At 39.4% G+C, this 19,232-nt stretch overlaps 1 protein-coding gene across 3 annotated transcripts in view; it reads right to left on the reverse strand.

Annotated features, from left to right (window-relative positions):
- Window positions 1-19,232, reverse strand: part of antxr2a (ANTXR cell adhesion molecule 2a) — a 95,495-nt gene that overhangs the window by 29,210 nt on the left and 47,053 nt on the right. The window contains exons 13-17 of one of the 3 annotated variants that reach the window (XM_054772418.1): window positions 15,902-15,952; window positions 15,722-15,811; window positions 9,988-10,158; window positions 9,819-9,899; window positions 484-5,201 (exon numbers count right to left, since the gene is read on the reverse strand). In XM_054772418.1, coding sequence (XP_054628393.1) covers window positions 5,070-5,201; window positions 9,819-9,899; window positions 9,988-10,158; window positions 15,722-15,811; window positions 15,902-15,952 — 525 coding nt within the window. In that variant the 3' untranslated portion in view covers window positions 484-5,069. Of the gene's footprint in view, window positions 1-483; window positions 5,202-9,818; window positions 9,900-9,987; window positions 10,159-15,721; window positions 15,953-19,232 lie in introns of those variants that run through there. The other 2 variants (XM_054772417.1, XM_054772416.1) reach the window with 2 other exon arrangements.

The raw sequence follows: 19,232 nt of genomic DNA on the forward strand, positions 1-19,232 counted from the left end.
AGAGCTCAGTTCAGTTGATCTGAAAGATGACATTTGCTTTTTCTTTGGGTTTTTTTGCGCCATTGCCGCAGTTGCACCTTTAATCCAAAAAGCTTCTTCAGTTGACAAAATCCTAAAAAACAAACTCAGCGATGTTGTTACTGAGGAGTGCAATGACCCCTACACCGGAGAGACCAAGGAACCCTGACTCCAGGGGTGTTTTTTTTTTTATTATTATTATTATTGGTCCACAGCACATTCTAAAAGTATCATTTGACAAGAAAACTTAAAATAAAAAAAAATAAAAATGGAAAAGCCAGGAGTAATTTTACAAGAATAAAGTAATTATGGGAAATTATAAGAAATTTTAAATAGTTGGGAAATTTAAAAAAAAGAACAGAAATGGAAAATAGCTGTAACTGTATGAGAATAAAGTCAAAATATTAAGAGAAATAAGTTGTATTCAAATTAGTCGCAATTTAATGAAAATAAAGTCATAATATTATGATGAAAAATAATGTCATTTTAGTAGCATAAAGTTGAAATAATAAAAAAACTAAAAACTAACAAAAAAAAAATACTAAAAATCAGTTATATTCATTTAAAAATTCTAAAAGTTGTAATATGAAGAACAACCTAAAATTGTAATTTTTGAGAAATTTGGTTAGGGAAACAGTTCTAATATTATGGGGCTAAAGTCATGGAAGAAAATGCAAACAGATTATTTAAGAAGGAAGTTGAAATAATCGGAAAATTAAAAAAAATGCAAAAATGTGTGTGTGTGTGTGTTTAGTGAAGTTCATATTAATAATATGCTTTTTCACCGACAGTGGGGCAAAAAAGATTGGCAGCCACTGATGTGCAGGTTTTCCCGCTTTAAAAGATGAGGTCTGTAATTTTCATCATAGGTACACTCCAACTGTGAAGTGAGAATGTGGGAAAAAAATCCAGGCAATCACATTGTATGATTGTTTTAAAAGATTATTTGTAAATTCTTGAGTAAAACAGTATTTGGCTCCCTACAAATAAGCAAGAATTGTGGCTTTCACAGACCTGTTGCTTCTTCTCTAAGAAGCTTTGCTACCCTCCTCTCGTTACCTGTATTTATGGTTACCTGTATTGACCGTTATCTTTATAAAAGACCCCTATACACACACACACACATACACCTTCAAACAGTCAGACTCCAACCTCCACCAAGGCCGAGACCAGAGAGCTGTCTCAGGACACCAGGGACAGGGCTGGGATGAGCAAATCTACAAATCAAGCAGCTTGGTGAGAAGAGATCAACTGTTGGAGCAATTCTTGGAAAAAGGAAGAAATACAAGATCGCTGACAATCTCCCTCGACCTGGGGCTCCAATGTAGGATCTCACCTTGTGGGGTACAAATGATCTTGAGAACGGTGAGGAATCAGCCCAGACCTACACGAGGGCAACTGGTCATTGACCTGAAGCGGGCTGGACCCACAGTGACAAAACAGTAACACACTACATTATAATGGATTAAAATCCCGCAGCGTCCAAAAGGTCCCTTTGCTTAAGACAGCACATGTCAAGGCCCGTCTGAAGTTGATGATCCAGAGGGCGACTGAGAGAACATACGTGTGGTCCAAAACTGAACCTTTTGGTATAAACTCCACTCGCTGTGTTTGGAGGTTCGAAGAATGCTGACTTGCATCCCAAGAACACCACACCATCTATGAAGCATGGGGATGGAAACATTATGCTTTGGGGCTGCCTTTCTGCAAAGGGGACAGGACGATTGATCCATAGTAAGGAAAGGATGAATGGGGCCATGTATCGTGAGATTTTGGGTAATAACCTCCTTCCAACAGTGACAGCACTGAAGATGAAACATGGCTGGGTCTTTCAGCATGACAATGATTCCAAACACACCGCCATGAGGGCAACGAAGGAGTGGCTCCATAAGAACCATTTCAAGGTCCTGGAGTGGCCTAGCGAGTCTCCAGACCTCGACCCAATAGAAAATCTGTGGAGGGTGTTGAAAGTTCGTGTTGTCCAGCGAAAGCCCCAAAACTTCAGAGCTCTGGAGAAGAATGAGCCAGAATAGCAGATGGAGTGTGTGCAAACCTGGTGAAGACCCACAGGAAGCATTTGACCTCGGTCATTGTTACGTTACTCAGTTTGGAGCTTAACTTCTGTTACTGATACGCAGGACAGTCGTTCACCAGCCACACCAGGGAACAACCACAACCACCCTATTGCGACCGACCCTGGGGACACGCCCACCAGGGACATAAACAGACTCCACCCCTAACTCATTCAATACCAAAGACGCATTTATTCATTTTTATAAACCCGAACACTCGATCCCAAAGACGCATTTTTACGTTTTTTTGTGCGAGAGGCAAAAAGAGGTGAAGGCACAAGTGCACACTAAAAGATGTCATTGTTAGAGCAGTTTTAAGAGATAAAAACGGCCACAAGGTAGCAGAAGTGCTTTTGATGAGAGCTCGGCATGGATCTTTTGCATATAAAAACACACTCGACAGCAAGGAGGAAGTGGAAGAGCGTGTAGGGTTGTAGCGTGCGGAAGGTTACGCATTGTAGGGAAATTTTAATGCATGCACACGCGCACACAGTTTAGTTCCAAATGTAAAAATTGTAAATAGTTCAAGGTGTTACATTTGTAAATAAATTGTTCTTTTAATGTAGAACAACCCTGATATTTTCCTGAAACTTACCTATGTTCTAGTGCTGATTACAAAAGAACGGATAAAGGTAGAAAATAACTTTTTTTTCCTGATGAAAGACGACAGTCTAAATGTTCTTTTGGTAGGTTCCATGTTTATATAGCCAGAGAATACAATAGTCTGTGTGCCTTGAAAGATCAGTCGAAATCGCCTAAAATGACCGGTACTGAAGGGGTTTCCTTTTGAAAAATGCCTGGGATTGAATGAGTTCAAAATGTCATATTTGTCATTTTATTGATATTATTGAAGTATTAAAACGACGATTCTGTGTATGCTTTCCCTTTTTTTCTCCCCAAGTAGCGGCACCGTTTCAAAAATCCAGATTTGGCACTGGTATCAGATAATATCAAAGCAATACCCAACCCGAAACAGGAGTCCAAAATGCGCCCTGACATAAATAAAACATAAAATTCCACCATAGAAGTTCCACTCATGCAATAGTTTCAGATGAAAACGAATCCCTGCTAGGTGAGAGGCGGCGCTCCTTCCGGCATAACGGCACCATCTACGTACGTTCCTCATCTCTACTTCGGCACCAGCGTATGATTTATTTCCCTCCTCTGTCGCCGAGCGTCCTGAACAGATGACAAAACTACGGCAACAGCTTGTCTGCGGATGGAAGATGGGACATATTTTCTGGGAGAGAACAGAAGTCTTGCACGAGGAGTGAGGATCTCAGGCTGCCGTGCGGCGGATTATGGTCTTAGTTTCAATGTAAACATGCCCGCTAACATACAGCTCCCTTTAACGTTGGCCTGTTTATCAGTCAACAACCATCTGCCTTGCACAGAAAACTCAGCTTCTCTTCGGTGGACAAACACCTCCCATCAATTCAATGTTCATAGCAGGACTGGACACTACCAACCAGGATAAATGTGCCTCGCCACTTTTTACACGCCTGTTACAGTCTGCTTGCATTGGGGCCAATTGGAGCAGAGACCCACTACATCTGAAGATGATGCTTTACAATGCAATTTCTGCCACCTACAGGACTGGAGTAGAATGAACATCTCCCAGAAACGTCTGATATTTCCACATGTTTAGGATTTTTCAGACTTGGGGAAGCTCTGCAGTCCTCTGAGTGACTTTCTAGATCCAATTTTTGACTGGTAAAGAGGGTTTTTCAGCGTGTTTGACACTTTTGATTGTATTTGTTTCCATAACTCAATCAAATCTTAGATATAGATCGTCTACATCAAGGGTGTTGTTTTTGTTGCAAATTCAGCATCATTGCTGAATTTAACAAGCCATTTCTGAAAATATGGTGACTCATGTTACTACTTTACAGCAGGAGATGGCGGACATTTGTAACTTCAATCTGAGCAACATTTGTGGGCATTTCTATGCAAAGTTTCTAAGTTTACAGACCCTGAAGCCCCTTGTGCGTGAGGCAGCGAGTCGGCTCGCCACGACAGTCCATATGCAGCATACCCGGGCTAGCGCTTTGTTAAACCGTGATCGGGGTGGCAGGAGGGGACGTGGTGGGTTGTCAAAACACCGCTAATGGTGAGGGGGTAGTGGGAATGTAAAAAAAAAACAACAAAACAACGCAGAAATAGCTGCATACGCGGTACGATCCGCGGGAGACTGCTCGGTAAAAAAATACACCGATATGATCTGAGAAGATAGATAAATATGACCCTAACCCTAACCCTAACCCGAAGTAAATTTACTTCCATGACACACTTTGGGTCATACTGACGATTTTTCTAATTTAGAGTGTGCTTTTATCTCTAACCATTTTCCAGCTAACGTCAAAACTGACAAAAACTCTAGTTAAAATAGAAAAACCAGCAGCAAAATGGAAAAATCTGCAGTAATTTTACAAGAATAAAGTCAAAATATTAAGAGAAAAAGAGAAAGAAAAAGTAATCATTTTATGAAAATGACATCATAATAGTTATTATGACGAAAAATCATGTAATTTTAGTCGGACAGAGTTGAAATATTACATCATTTGTTTGTTTTTTTATTTGCAATATTATGAGAGAGAAAACAACAAAGTTGTAATTTTTGGAAAATTAGGCAGATGTATAAATTAGGCAAATATAAAAAAAATTGTAGCTATGGGTATAATCGTGTGAGAATAAAGGTGTTGCATGTCTGCATGGTGGTGTTTTCTTCTTCTTGTGGGTGGCGGGAGTCGAGTGGCAACCATCTTTGAGGCGCATTACCGCAGCTGCCATGTTCCAGTGTGGCCCAGAGTTCCGAACGTGATAAGGCAACCGGATCGGCCCGATCTCACGGCGGAAGCCAATTTTATCCGATCTTCAAAATACAGTGGATCGGCAGCCGATCCCGATCCTGAAGTTCGGATCGGGACATTCCTAACAAACAGATTGTAATCCTGTGGCAAACCTGCTCAATAAAAGTTTCTATAAAGACAAAAGAAAAAGAAAAAAAAAAGGACACCACACTGTAAGAGAAATCAGATATTGTAGCGTAGAGTGTGGAGGTCCGGCAGCTAACAGCGGTAACCTCCACCAGCACTCGGCCCACACGTCCCCCTGGTGAGGAACAGATGCGAAGCGAGAGGAACAAATGGAAATCCAACTGGAAGCCCACACACACCAGCAGAACAAGTCCGGCGCCTGTGCCGTCGCAGCTCGCCTACTCGCACACAGCTTCCTGTCAGGCGGTGTGTGTGTGTGTGTGTGTGTGTGTGTGTGTGTGAAGAGGAGAGCTTGTTTGCTTTTTGGCCGCCATGTATGGACTCATCACACACAGCTGCTTTTTTTTTTTTTTTTTAAGGGGGACGAAAGAAAAGAGGGGAAAATTCTGCGGAAAATAGCCCCCGCCAGAATAAGGCCAACCTCCATCCAACCATCCATGCCCACATCCCTTCATCCTCCTCTACCTGCTGTCCCCAGTCGATCCCGGCAAAACTTGGCGGCAGATGTTGCAGCGCTAAGTTGGCTCTGAAGTGCCTCCCCGGCTCCCCGCGCTCACCGACAACACAGTCAAACCACATTAGATGTCTTTATTTGCGCCCGGGGCCAGTTCGGAGCTGCAGCTGTGTCCACCCCCACTCTACCTTTGGTGTCGAAGGCCCCCGGGCTCCAAATGGTGGGGGGGGGACAAAAAAAAACCCCACTTTCCCTCTCATTTTCTGTCTCTCTCTTCTGCATCTGCTGGAAATCCAACAGTGGCTTTGGGCGGCGGGACACATTTGGACTGTACGAGAGGTTTTTTTTTGGGAGGGGGGTTACACCACCAGTGGGAAGGATGGAGGGCGGCGACCCATGCTGAACAGATGTCGCTGACAACCTGCTTCCTTACACCTGTACGAGTCCCGGGACCTCGGCGGATGAGGCCTTTTGAAACATTCATGACCCAGGAGGGTTCCTGTCCGCCATCAAAGACACCCCCCACCCCCACCTCCCTGTGCTGCTCATCTCCCCCTCTACATGTCATGTGACATCCACATCCACCCGTTCCTCACACTTTGACTGGACTTGAGTTCAACTTCAGTGAGTGAACTGGGGGGGAATTTCAAACAGACTCCGCCCCCATTGTGCTCTAACTCCATTTCCTACTTTCCTTGACTTGTCATCAAAGCACTATCGTGACCGCCTGTTTCATTCCGCCATGTCTGCCGTGTTCCGACGGATTTGGCGGATGTGAACAAATTTTTATGACTTGGTTTACTTTAACATCTGCTTACTTGCGCCTTTATTTTGAAATACCAATGTTACTATGACTAGGCTGGGGAAAAGGTCTCACTAAAGCTATATTGTACTATTTTTCAACATTTAAAAACATTTATTTTAAATAAAAATATGCATTTATTTTTACAATAATTTTTTACTTTTATTTTGCAAGGAAAAAGCGTGTCATGTTAGTAGCATGAAGTTGAAAAAAACATTTGTTTAAAAAGTCGTATGAAAAAAAACATTTTTGGAAAATTATGTTGCTGAATACGACGGCATATTTGGACCACATTGACAAAAAAATCTGCGATTTCGAGAATGAAGTAAATTTACAAGCATAAAAGGCCAAAGGTCGCATAAGTTTTCCCTTTTCATAGCTGCCTCAGGCAATTTCCCCTATGACACGTACAACACGTAATATTACCACTTTATTCTTGTAATATCAGGACCTATTTCCTCCTAAATTTACGACGTTAATGCACAACTTTTTTCCCACGAACATACGACTTTATTCTCGTTAATTTACAACTTTATTTTCGTAAATTTGCAACTTTATTCTCATAAATGTATGACTTCTTTTCTCGTAAACCTACGACTTTATTCTCGTAAATTTACAACTTTGTCACAAATGTACATCTTTTTCTCGTAAACTTGCGATTTTATTCTCGTAAATTAACGACTTTATTCTCGTAAATTTTTGACTTTATTCTCGTAAATGTATGACTTTACTCTCGTAAATTTACAACTTTATTCTCATAAATGGATGTCTTTTTTTCTCGCAAACTTACGACTTTATTCTCAAATTTACAACTTTGTCATATATGCACGTGTTTTTTTCTCGTAAACCTACAATTTTATTCTCGTAAATTAATGACTTTATTCTCATAAATTTATGACATTATTATTGTAAATTTACAACTTTATTGTCATAAATGTACAACTTTTTTCCTTGTAAACTTACATTTTATTCTTGTAAATTTATGACGTTATTGTCGTAAATTTACAACTTTATTCTCGTACATTTATGACTTTTTTCTTGTAAATTTACAACTTTATTCTCATACATTTATGACTTTTTTCTTGTAAATTTACGACTTTATTCTCGAAATCTCAAATTATTATTAATGTGGCCCGTCCTAGCAGAGAAAGTAATAAAGTCAAAATATTACAAGAATAAAGTCATAATTACAGAAGAACATTTACAAGAAGAAGGTTCAAAACAACAGCCAAAAGGGGAAACAAATTCTGAGAATAAAGTCAAACTACGAGGAAAAACGAGGAGAAAGTTGCAATTTTATCAGAATAAACTGTAATTTTTTTTAAGGAAAAATAATATTTTTGTAGAAATATGAATATGAAAGAAAAAATTCATTGTTTTTTTAATATGATAAACAAAACTTTTTGGAAAATTAGGTTGGGGGAACAAGTTAGAATATTATGGAAATAAAGTCATTTGTCATTTATCATTTTCTGATGTGTCGACAACACATCAGAAAAGAGGCAAACATGTCCATCAGTGAAAGCTGATGTGTGTGAATTTTTTTGGTTTTTCCTAAAACACAAAAGTCGGTAAGCCTGCTTTCATCATGGATGACTACGGAAATTGAAAAATTATCACATTTGAGAAGCTGAAATCTGTAAAAAGTAAAAACAAAAACAAAAAAACCCCAAAAAAGTTGTCAATGAATGAATTGTTGCAGGTGTATGGATAGTATTAAATCGGTTTCCCACACGCAGCCTAATACTGTGAAGTGACATGACAAAGTGGGTAAGAATAAAAGACGCTTTAGCGGCTTCCTCCGAAACCCAACAACAACATCTGGTTAAGTTGGACACGGCGGCGGTTAGCCAATGTGGCCGTCAGCTTTCAGCGTTTGGGTCTGCGGTTCTGATAGAGTCCCTCCCGTCCATCTACAGCACATTCCTCTTATTCCATTCACAGCCTTCCACATCCATCCGCACAGCTGACTGTGAGTCACTCCCCCATGGCTCTCTTTTTCACAAACTAACAGTCAAACACGACGACACTACCTTTCTAGTGTACACACACATGCAGGACTACACTGTGTTCCAAATGATTATGCAAATAGGATGTTAGTATCATGGTTTTCAATGAAATTCATGGATGGCATTGTGTCGTGGGGCTCTTTGCATTACTGATATCGATCTCGGACAACTGTTAGTTTGAGACTGATTAAAAGAAAACTACTTAAAAATGATGTTCCACATCACTAAACATGCCACAGATTTCAAGCAATATGGGAAAGAAAAAGGATCTCTGCTGACAAAAAAAGCGTCAAATATCACAATGCCTTGGACAAGGCATGAAAACATTCAGTCATTCACAAAAACGTTCTTACTTTTATGAAAAACCAAAGGGTGAAGTTGTAATTTTTAGAAAATTAGGTTGCGGAAAAGGTTATAATGATACAAGAATAAAGTCAAAATATTCTAGGAATGAGGTCGTAATTACGAGATGAAAACATGCAACAAGTAAGTTCAAATAGTTTGAAAATAAAAAAACAACAGAGAAAAAAGGTTGTATTCTAAACGAGAAAAAAAGTTGCATGAATGAATTTGTAATATTATGAGGAAAAATAATGTCACTTTTGTAGTGTAGAGTTGAAATATGAAATTTAAAAAAAAAGTTATTTTTCAAAAGTTTAAAGATGAGAAACAAAAACAAAACAAAGTTGGAATTTTTGGAAAATTAGGTTAGAGGGAAAATAATAACAAAAAAAGTTAACATTTTTACAAGAATAAACTCCTAATATTATGAAGAAAAATAATGTCATTTTAGTATCAGAGTTGAAATGTCTTTTTTAATGAAAATTTCCACCTATTATTTATGAAGAAAGTTGAAATATTTGGAACGTAACAAAAAGTTTTACAATAATAATTTTGTAATATTGTGAGGACAAATAATGTCATTTTAGTAGCATAGAGTTTACTTGTCTTGCTGCTGTAACAAGTAAATTTCCCCGCTGTGGGATAAAATAAAATAAAGATAAAATAAAATAAAGTACATACATACATATTAAAAAGAAAAATGTAATTAAAAAAGATGTAAAACAAATCAAAATTAAAGTGTAATTTACAAGCTGTGAGAATTAAAATCTAAATATTCTTATTTATGAAGAAAGTTGAAAAATTTGGAGCAGAAAAAAAAGAAAAAAATTGGAAAAAAAGTGAAGTTGATACTAATAATTGGCTTTTCCAGTATATGACAAAGCTGAGATGAAATATATACTGTAGAACTTCTTAGCATATTTACAAAATATCAACGTGGCATCCTATCATTTTCTACTTCTATGTGGCCCTCGCTGGAGGAAAACCTTTGGACACCCGTGACCCAGAGTAGGAGTACACAGTGTACTGTATGCATACAGGAGGGCTCACTCGAAAACTTGAAACGTGATCTCTCGGTGTGCTTAAACAAAACCTCTTTGGGAAAGGGATGTTTCTCCAACGTACCTGGTCAGCAGAGGTGGGTCGCATGAGGGACACTCGGTCATACTGCCGTCGTAGCAAAGCCCACAAAGCGTCCAGACGACCCTGAGAGAAGGAGAGAAACGATTGTTACTTCAAAGCAAAGAAAAATGGATTTAAGACTCTTCAAAGCATTGCAAAAAGCACTTTGCACCTTGATGGGCGTGTACCACTTGTTCTCAGCCCGGTGGTAGGTGCGGGCTGGCTTCGAGGTGGGCCGCTTCACCATGGGCTCCTCTACGTCCTCGGGCATGGAGACCACGGCGTTCTTGGCTTTCTCCAGGCGGGCCCCTTCTTCTGTGGAGCCTTTCTCGCCCCACCGCACCTGCATGAGTAGCGTGTAAGACTTGATTTATTGGCAATACACAGTACAACCGACTAACATTTTGGATAAGAACTTTTCATCTTTAGTTGTTTTCTACCATTTTTCCATGATTCCCATCATTTTTTAACATTTTCTTAAGTAAAAACTACCAAATTGGTACATTTCCACATCAAATGTGGGGCAGAAACCTGAGCTGACGAGCCTCTGAATGCAATCCCTCACAGACTGGTACTACAGAGTATTAGGGCCACATTGGAAAAAAAGAATAATCGAGAATAAAGTCGTAAATTTATGAGGAAAAAACTGGTAGCTTAATGTTACAGGCATTGCCTGAGACAGCTATGAAAAGGGGGGGGCTTACAGTATGTGACCTTTGGTCTGGTTATGTGGAGGCGGCGGGGTGTTTATTCTCGTAAATGTACAAATTTATTCTTGTAAATTTATGACTTTATTCTGGTAAATTTACAACTTTATTCTCCTAAATTTACGACTTTATTCCAACTTTATTCTCTTAAATTTACAAATTTATTCTTCTAAATGTACGACTTTATTCTTTTTAATTTACAGCTTTTTTCCTCATAAATTTACAGCTTTTCTCTCGTAAATTTACAACTTTATTCTCGAAATCAGATTATTCACAAGAATAAAGTTGTAAATGTACAAGAAAAAGTAATAAAATTATGACTTTATTCTTGTAAATTTGACATTTTTTTCTCGTAAATTTACGACTTTTTTCTCAGAAATTTACGACTTTATTCTCAAAATTACTGATTTATAAGAATTAAGTTGTGCATTTACGAGAAAAAGTCGTAAATGTACAACTGTATTCCCATAAATGTACAACTTTAGTCACGTACATTTATGACTTTTCTTGTAAATTTACAACTTTATTTTCATAAATGTAACACTTTATCTTTACAACTTTATTCTCGTAAATTTATAAGTCTATTCTTGTAAATTTATGACTTTTTTCTCGTAAGTGTATAACTCTATTCTCATATTTACGACTTTATTCTCATACCTTTACAACTATATTCTCGTAAATTTACGACATTTTTCTTGTAAATTTACAACTTTTTTCCTCATGAATGTACGACTTTTTTCTTGTAATATTTTCAACTTTTTCTTGTACGTTTACAACTTTATTCTCGAAATGAGATTATTCACAAGAATAAAGTTGTAAATGTACAAGAAATAGTCATAAATGTTTTAACAATTTTCTTGTAAATGTATGACTTTTTTTCTCGTAAATTACCGACTTTTTTCTCTGAAATTTTCGCCTTTTTTCTCGTAAATCTGCAACTTTTTTCTCGGAAATCTGTGACTTTATTCTCGTAAATCTACAACTTTAGTCTCGTAAATTTACAACTTTATCCTCGGAATATTACGATTTTATTCAAACGACCGTGATTGGCAAAACTCTTTGCCAACACGTAGCACACCATGCACACGGGAGGCGACGAGCGGCTGTGACCAGCGACACCCGTGAGCGACATGTACACATCCAGAGCGAATTGCACGAGTCTCCCACGGTTTAGATTGGCTTACAAGCATATTATTACTATGAATCTTTGCTCTTTTTTACCCATGTTTGCTGTTTTTTTATGACTTATATTAAAACTTTATTACCACAATATTTTGACTTTATTCCCATCGTAATATTACCTTTCCCCCCCCAAATTCATTTTTCAAAAATGGCAACTTTATTTTGTTATGTTTGTTTGTCATAATATTATTTATTCTCATAAAATTACAGCTGTATTTTTCAATTTCCACTATTTTTTCCCCAACTATTTCACCTCTTTTTTGTAAATTTTATTTTCGTAATTTTATTCCCATAATATTTCAACTTTATTCTTGTAAAATGATAACTTTTCTCATAATATTACGACTTAAAAAAAATACTTTTTTTCTTTAATATTTCAGCTGTAGGCAAATAAAATTACAAAAAATTTACAAATAAAATTAGTATTTTTACTTTATTCTTGTAAAATCACGGCTTTGTTTTTCCATTTCAAAATTTTTTTCCCCAACTATTTCAATTTTGTTCTTGTAAATGTTCTTTTTGTAACTGTTATTCGCATTATATTTTGACTTTATTCTCATAAAATCATACATTTTTGTCCACCATAATATTTACCTTTGGGCAACTAAAATGACGCTATTTTTCCTCATAATATTTCATTATTCTTAGAATACAACTTTTTTTCTTGTAATATTTTCACTTTATTCTCGTAAAATGTATTTCTGCTGGGGGCGTCCACCAACTATTTAAACTTCCTTCTTGTAAATTTTCATTTCATTATGACTTCATTCCCATATTTTGACTTTATTCTTGTAACATAACTTTTTCCGCAACCTAATTTTCCAAAATAACAAGTTTATTTTTTTCATGACTTAAAAAAAGACAACTTTCTGCTACTAGAATGACATTCTTTCCAAATAATAATCATACTACATTATTCTCGTAAAATTGAGATTTGTTCCGAACTTTTTTCTCTTAATATTTTTACTTTAATCCTGTAAAATTATTGCTGATTTTTCCATTTTTGTTGTCTTATTAATTTATATTTTTTAGAATGTACAGTGGGCCAATAAAAAAAACAGCCGTGGGCCCCAAAAGGCTCCCGTGCTGCAATTTTGAACACCACTGTCTTGGACAAAAGTCACATTATGAAGCAGACGGTACCGTGCCGCACCCTGAAGGGGGCGTATGTGTAAATCCTCAACCGACATCAATGGCTTCCACTAAGGTACAGGTTGCATGGCATCGGTTTTAAAAAGGTCAGTTCTGTCTGGATATGATGTAGCCGGGTCCATCAGTACCTCATCCATACCAGCGTGAAGACAAACTAAGTCTCCAGGAGACAATAAAGTGCTAATCACACTCACACAGGGGTGTGAATGCATGGTTTAAATGGAATGCATCACATCTGTTGCAAGGAGGCGCTTACAAAGAAGAGAGGTGAGTAATTAGCGACACCCCTTCCGAGCTGTAGGTTAAGCCGTGACAATATACAACAGCTTTTCCCAATCATCAAGGAGCCCCGATCTTCCCGTCATGAATAAAAGATTCCTCGTCGCCTTCCAACGTCGCCTTTGAATCGCTGGCAACGGCGGAAGACGTTTTGCCCGCGCGTGACGACAGGTGGATATCGACTACACCTTGTTCTGCATCCACGAGGGCGGGGGGACGTGGGGGTGGAAGTGACAACGGTGATCAAGCAGCTACAAGAAGAAGAGAGAAAAGATATGGAAGCTCAAGGGGAGGAAGTCAAGAAGTAGGAGCTCCCAGAGGGCGCCGGGAAATCCCTGCGATGACTTCATCTGGGCTCAGAAGAAGAGATGATAAGGAGGTTTGGGGGGAGGATGCCGAGATGTCAGCTTAACAGCGGCTCAATCCCTCATGGCGGTGATGACGTGACGCGATGGGGACTGGACGACTAAGGACAGCCTGTCACGTCAGAGTCGTCAACAGAGAAACGGACGAACAGACAGGGAACTCGAAGAACTTCTGGCGCCGGAGAAAAGGCCGAGCATCAGCGCTTTGCTTTTGTCTTGACCCGCTTCAGGTTGACACACGACGCCAACCCCACCCCCACCTCAGCCCACTGGTGGTACACCAAGCAGGACACTTGTTCAGTTTGGTCAGCTTCTTTTGCGTACATTTGCGTGGTTTCTACAGCACACGCCACGGTACGGGAACAACGCTGTGCCAGGTGGTTGAGGGGTGGCTTCAGTCAACAAAAGTCCTGGAACAACTACAGCAAATGAAAAGTGAAGTCTTTGCAGCTAAAACAGCTTCCAAGATTTTAGGAGTGCGTCCAAGTGTGTCTTTATGGACCCAAAAGGTTCTTCCCCAATGTGTTCCCACAAAAGTTGGAAGACTCTAGTCCAGAGCTTCTGAAATGATCTCTCGGGATCCACATTTTCAAAAGGTCATTAAGTAGCGTCCCACTTTTATTTACGCCATTTTATTTATTTATTTCACTTTTACAGGTATTTATTTCTGCATTCATTTATTTTATTGATACATTTTACACTTTTATTTAAGTCATTTTTATTGTTCTTTTTTTTTTTTTACATTTTGAGTCATTTTTATTTTCATATTTATTTATCCCCTAATTCATTTAATTTTATTTATATATTTTATACTTTTATTCAAGTAATTTGTTGTCATTTTTATAGTTGTTTTGATTTTTTATTGGTATAATTTTTTTACACTTTTAAGTCATTTTTATTGATATTTATTCCTTCATCCATTTTTATATATTTTATTTGTATATCGTATACTTTTGTCATTTTTATTTTTGTTTTTATTTATTCATAGATTCATTTATTTAAGTAATTACAAATGCTCCAAAAAGGCTTTATCAACATCGCAGGGACAATTCTAGTGGTCCTCAATCAGCAGTACATCTACACCTTAAAGCTACCAATCACTCTTTTCAGGACAGCGAGGTAAAGATTTTGGCCAAAGAAAACAGATGGTTTGAAAGAGGAGTAAAGGAAGCTATTTTTGTCAAACAACAGAACCCATCATTGAATCGGAATGGTGGTTTGAGGTTTAATTTGGACCCTGTGTTCAGCAGGTTACTGAGACCAAAACCCACAGCTCTTAGTCTTGCAAATGAGGTGGAGCCAGGGCCGAGCCAGAACAATAGATGCTAACGAGCCAGTATCAGAGTCGTTCATACCCAACTACAGGGAGCTACACTTCCCTTTGATCGGAGGTCCGAATGGCAGGAGAGGATTAGACCACTACTCTGCCCAGTCTTAGTGTAAGGAACCAATAGGAGGAGGGTGTTGGCACACCAATTCCGCCCACTCTTACTGTATTTAAGGCCTAGGCTACCAGCACTTATTAGTTCGCTGACGAAGCTCTTCGGATGAGGAGCGAAACGTCCGACACCTTCTTCACAGAAGTACAGATGACGTCTCAAGAAGCCTTTCCCTCGATGGACAACTCCTGTACGACTGAGAGCCTACACAGACGTATTTTATTTCTATATCTTATACTTTTATTTAAGTCATGTATAATGACTTGAGACATTTTGTCATTATAAATATTTTTTATACTTTTAGTTAAGTCATTTTTCATTTTATATTTGTATTTTTTTAGACTATTTTTACACTTATTTATTCATTTTTATTAATTTATTTTATGTCTATATTTTATTTTAGTAAATGTTAGTGTTTTGTTGACACTCTATAGTCATTTTATAGTATTATTTACATCCTCCATTTACTTATTTCTATATTTTATATGTGTATTTGCTAAATCTTTTGGTGTAAAGTGTGTGCCAAAAAGGCTGCCAGTAGAAGGAGTAAACTCCAAATAAGAAGAAAGTGGTGATACTGTTATGTCATTGTTATTGTTTTTTTGTAGTATTGAACTGTGGCTCAATAAACGAGTGGAGCCCCCCCTTCTCCCTCAAACTGCAGATGTATCTTTGTTTGTGCTTGTGAATATTCCACGACGGTATCAATTCCCAGTTACCGGGTATGGGCACCTTATAGTTTCACATGTGAAAGGTACCCATCCCGCTTAGGGAGCACTCACCTCCATACGCTTGATGCCTCCAGCTCCTCTTCCTCCATAATAGGAGGCGTCAACCGTCGGCCATTTCTTCTTGGCCAGTGGCTCGGGCTCCTGAAATGAAAGGAGGGGAGGAGGGGTCAAACCATAGAATATTGGTTCAACTTGATATTCACCAGTGATATTCACAGCAGTGGGACTCACGGGTGGCGGGGGTCGTGAAGGGGGAGGCGGTGGCGGCGGGTCTTTGATGACCTGGATAAAGAGAGGAGCGTGTCAGCAACAAGTCCATCAGGAGATGTCGGTAAACGCACGCTGTCGTGACGAGAGGCTGACAGGTGACGGGCAACTGAGTCAAAAAGAGGATCACCCGCGCCCACCCCGCCACGCCTCCCTTGCTGACTACTCATTACAAGGATTGTGCTTGTAAACCAACATCAGCCCCCCCTCCCCCGTGCAAAAATAAAGGAAAGCTGAAAATCAACTTGTTGACGAGGGAGAGTCTTTGGGGCTGGGGGGTGGATCTCGTTTGGCTGTTAATTAATTGGACGAGATTCAGTGCTCCCACGCCTCCCTCCTTCCCACTCCCCCCACCTCAATGACAAAGTCCTAAGGAGTTAATTAGCTCCAATAAGATGGAGAGAGGGAGGGGGAGGGGGTGTCTCTCGGGCGACCAACCAGGCCCAGTCTGTGCGGGAGCACGCACGCAGTCAGTCACAGACAAAAACAATGTCTTTCTTTGACGAGACTGAGTGGCAGCACACCTAGCAGGCAGCTTGCCAACAACGCCGTCCCACTGCAGGACAGGATGCCTCTGCCGGACTTTCATTTTGACAACGTGCGCAGCCAAGCAAGCAAGGCAAGTCTGACACTGACATTTGTCACATGTCAGACTTTGCAATGCACAATCTTTTCTTTGCTGAAACATACGTGACGTCTCTGAGATCATTCTTTATAATACATTCCATCCTTTTCCACAAGGAAAACCATTTTGATACATTTTATACATTAAAGATGCTAAAACCAACTCAATGTGGGTGTGAACAAGTGTTTGCCCCCCTTCCCGAGTTCTTTTTTTTTTTGCATGTTTGTCACATTTAAATGTTTCAGATCATCATACAAATGTAAATATTAGCCAATGACAACACAACTGAACACAAAAGAGTGCAGTGACGAGTCATCCAAGAGGTCACAAAAGACCCCACAATAACATCCAAAGAACTGCAGGCCTCACTTGCCTCAGTTAAGGTCAGTGTTCATGACTCCACCACAAGAAAGACACTGGGCAAAAACAAGTCCCAAGACCAAAACCGCTGCTGAACAAAAAGAACATTAAGGCTCGTCTCAATTTTGCCAGAAAACATCTTGATGATCCCCAAGACCTTTGGGAAAATACTCTTTGGTCTGACGAGACAAAATTTAACTTTTTGGAAGGTGTGTGTCCCATTGCATCTGGTGTAAAAGTAACGCCACATTTCAGAAAAAGAACATCAGTAAACAGTAATATATGGTGGTGGTAGTGTGACCGTCTTTGGCTGACTTGCTGTGATAAATGGAACCATGAATTCTGCTGTCTACCAAAAAAACCTGAAGGAGAATGTCCGGCCATCTGTTGGTGACCTCAAGCTGAAACCAACGTGGGTTCTGCAGCAGGACGATGATCCAAAACACACCAGCAAGTCCACCTCTGAATGGCTGAAGAAAAACAAAATGAAGACTTTGGAGTGGCCTAGTCAAAGTCCTGACCTGAATGACCTTAAAAAGGCGCTTCATTTTGGAAAAACCTTCAATGTGGCTGAATGGCAAAGATGAGTGGGCCAACATTCCTCCCCAGCGCTGTAAGAGACTTATTGCAAGTTATCTCAAACGCTTGATTGCAGTTGTTGCTGCTAAGGGTGGCCCAACCACTTATTAAGTTTAGGAGAATTTTTCACACCACTGTACTTCCGTCAAAGGCAGTAGTGTGTCAAGCGCGTGTCTGTTTGCTACTAATAATCATGGCAGACTTTGTGAGAGCTGCCCCCGCCGATTACTTTTGGACAAATGAGGATCCAGGCCCTATCTTTTTGAGTCTGAATATACGGAGGATGCGCTACAGCAGTGGTCCCCAACCTTTTTTGACCCACAAACCGGCTTATGTTCCCACAAATGTCCCGCGGAACGGGGAGTTATAGCGATCTAATTTATCTTATTTATTATGTATTGTGTAAAACTAAGACATGAATAACATCAAATTAAAAGCACAAAATGAATGTTGACCCACCATCCACCAGTTCAAGTTCCAGCCAAGTTTTTCCTGAGAGATGATTACATCGCTGTTTGACGTGTGTGGTAAAAGGCAGCGCGCTAGCATGAATTAACTTGAGACAAATGTGCACATTAGCACTCAATAAGTCATCAAAACTTACCTTTATGCATTCCCACATAGTATCAACATTTGGACAACACATCTGTTTACCCACAGGCCATCAGACTTCTCAACGAAGCACTCACACGCGCTGCACGCAACACACGCACAAACTCATAGCACTTTATTTACTTATTTATTTGTATTAATGTCTCTTCTGTTGTTGTTGTGTAATGTATTGGTATTTATGTTTTATTCATTTTCTTGTGTTTTTCTTTCTTTTTTGGGAGAATGAACAGAACAAGAATTTCATTGCATAGCAGAACCACCAGTTTTACTGTGCATATGACAATAAAACTCTCTTGAATCTTGAATCAAATATGAGGTGAAAGAAAAATGGTAAAAATACAGTAGTAGTCTATCTGTGCGGCATGAGATAAAGTTAGCACACGCACAATGGACATGCGTCAAGTGAGACGGATGTAACAGAGAGAATCCAGCCACTTTTCAAAATAAAACATAAAAAAAAAATTTATAATGGAAATTATTTTTTCTTTCTGTGCGGCCCGATACCAAATGACCCACAGCCGGGTACCGGGCCACGGCCCGGGGTTTGGGGACCACTGCGCTACGGTACAAGTTTTTGAAGCTGAGCCCGCAAGAAGAGATGTTTGTGATATTAGTTTAAACTCAGGCAGATTAGAAAAGTAGTCTTATTGGACACTTTTGTTGAGTTTCGGCCTGATTCATTCTAACCGGCCAGCAGCTGTACATGTCGCTGGGAAGGCACTTAAGTGCTCCACATTTCCATACCACTCAGCAAAAGGGGAAGGCAGACCTTTGGTCCATAAGTCATCCAAGAAAGCGTGTGGTGGCTGCTTATGCATTTGCTAAATTGCTTTTGCAGAGCGGGGAGGGAAAAGAAAGAGCATATCATAGATCCTAACAGCTGTTTCCCACAACGTAAAACGTCGGGACGCCATCACGCACAGTCGTCATTAGAATGATGAAAAATAATCAATTAGGGTTAATTAATTCCTCTTTGACACGCAGGCGCTTGTAAAGCAAATCCGGCAGTGGCGACCTTTCCATACGCTGCCCAACATCATTCCCACCACACCTTACGCTTGCAGGATTACCCCCTACCCCTCCCCAATCCCCCCGCTCGCCCAGTAATTACCGAGCAGA

Source organism: Dunckerocampus dactyliophorus, chromosome 4 (assembly GCF_027744805.1).
Source record: "Dunckerocampus dactyliophorus isolate RoL2022-P2 chromosome 4, RoL_Ddac_1.1, whole genome shotgun sequence".
Taxonomy (NCBI): Eukaryota; Metazoa; Chordata; class Actinopteri; order Syngnathiformes; family Syngnathidae; genus Dunckerocampus; species Dunckerocampus dactyliophorus.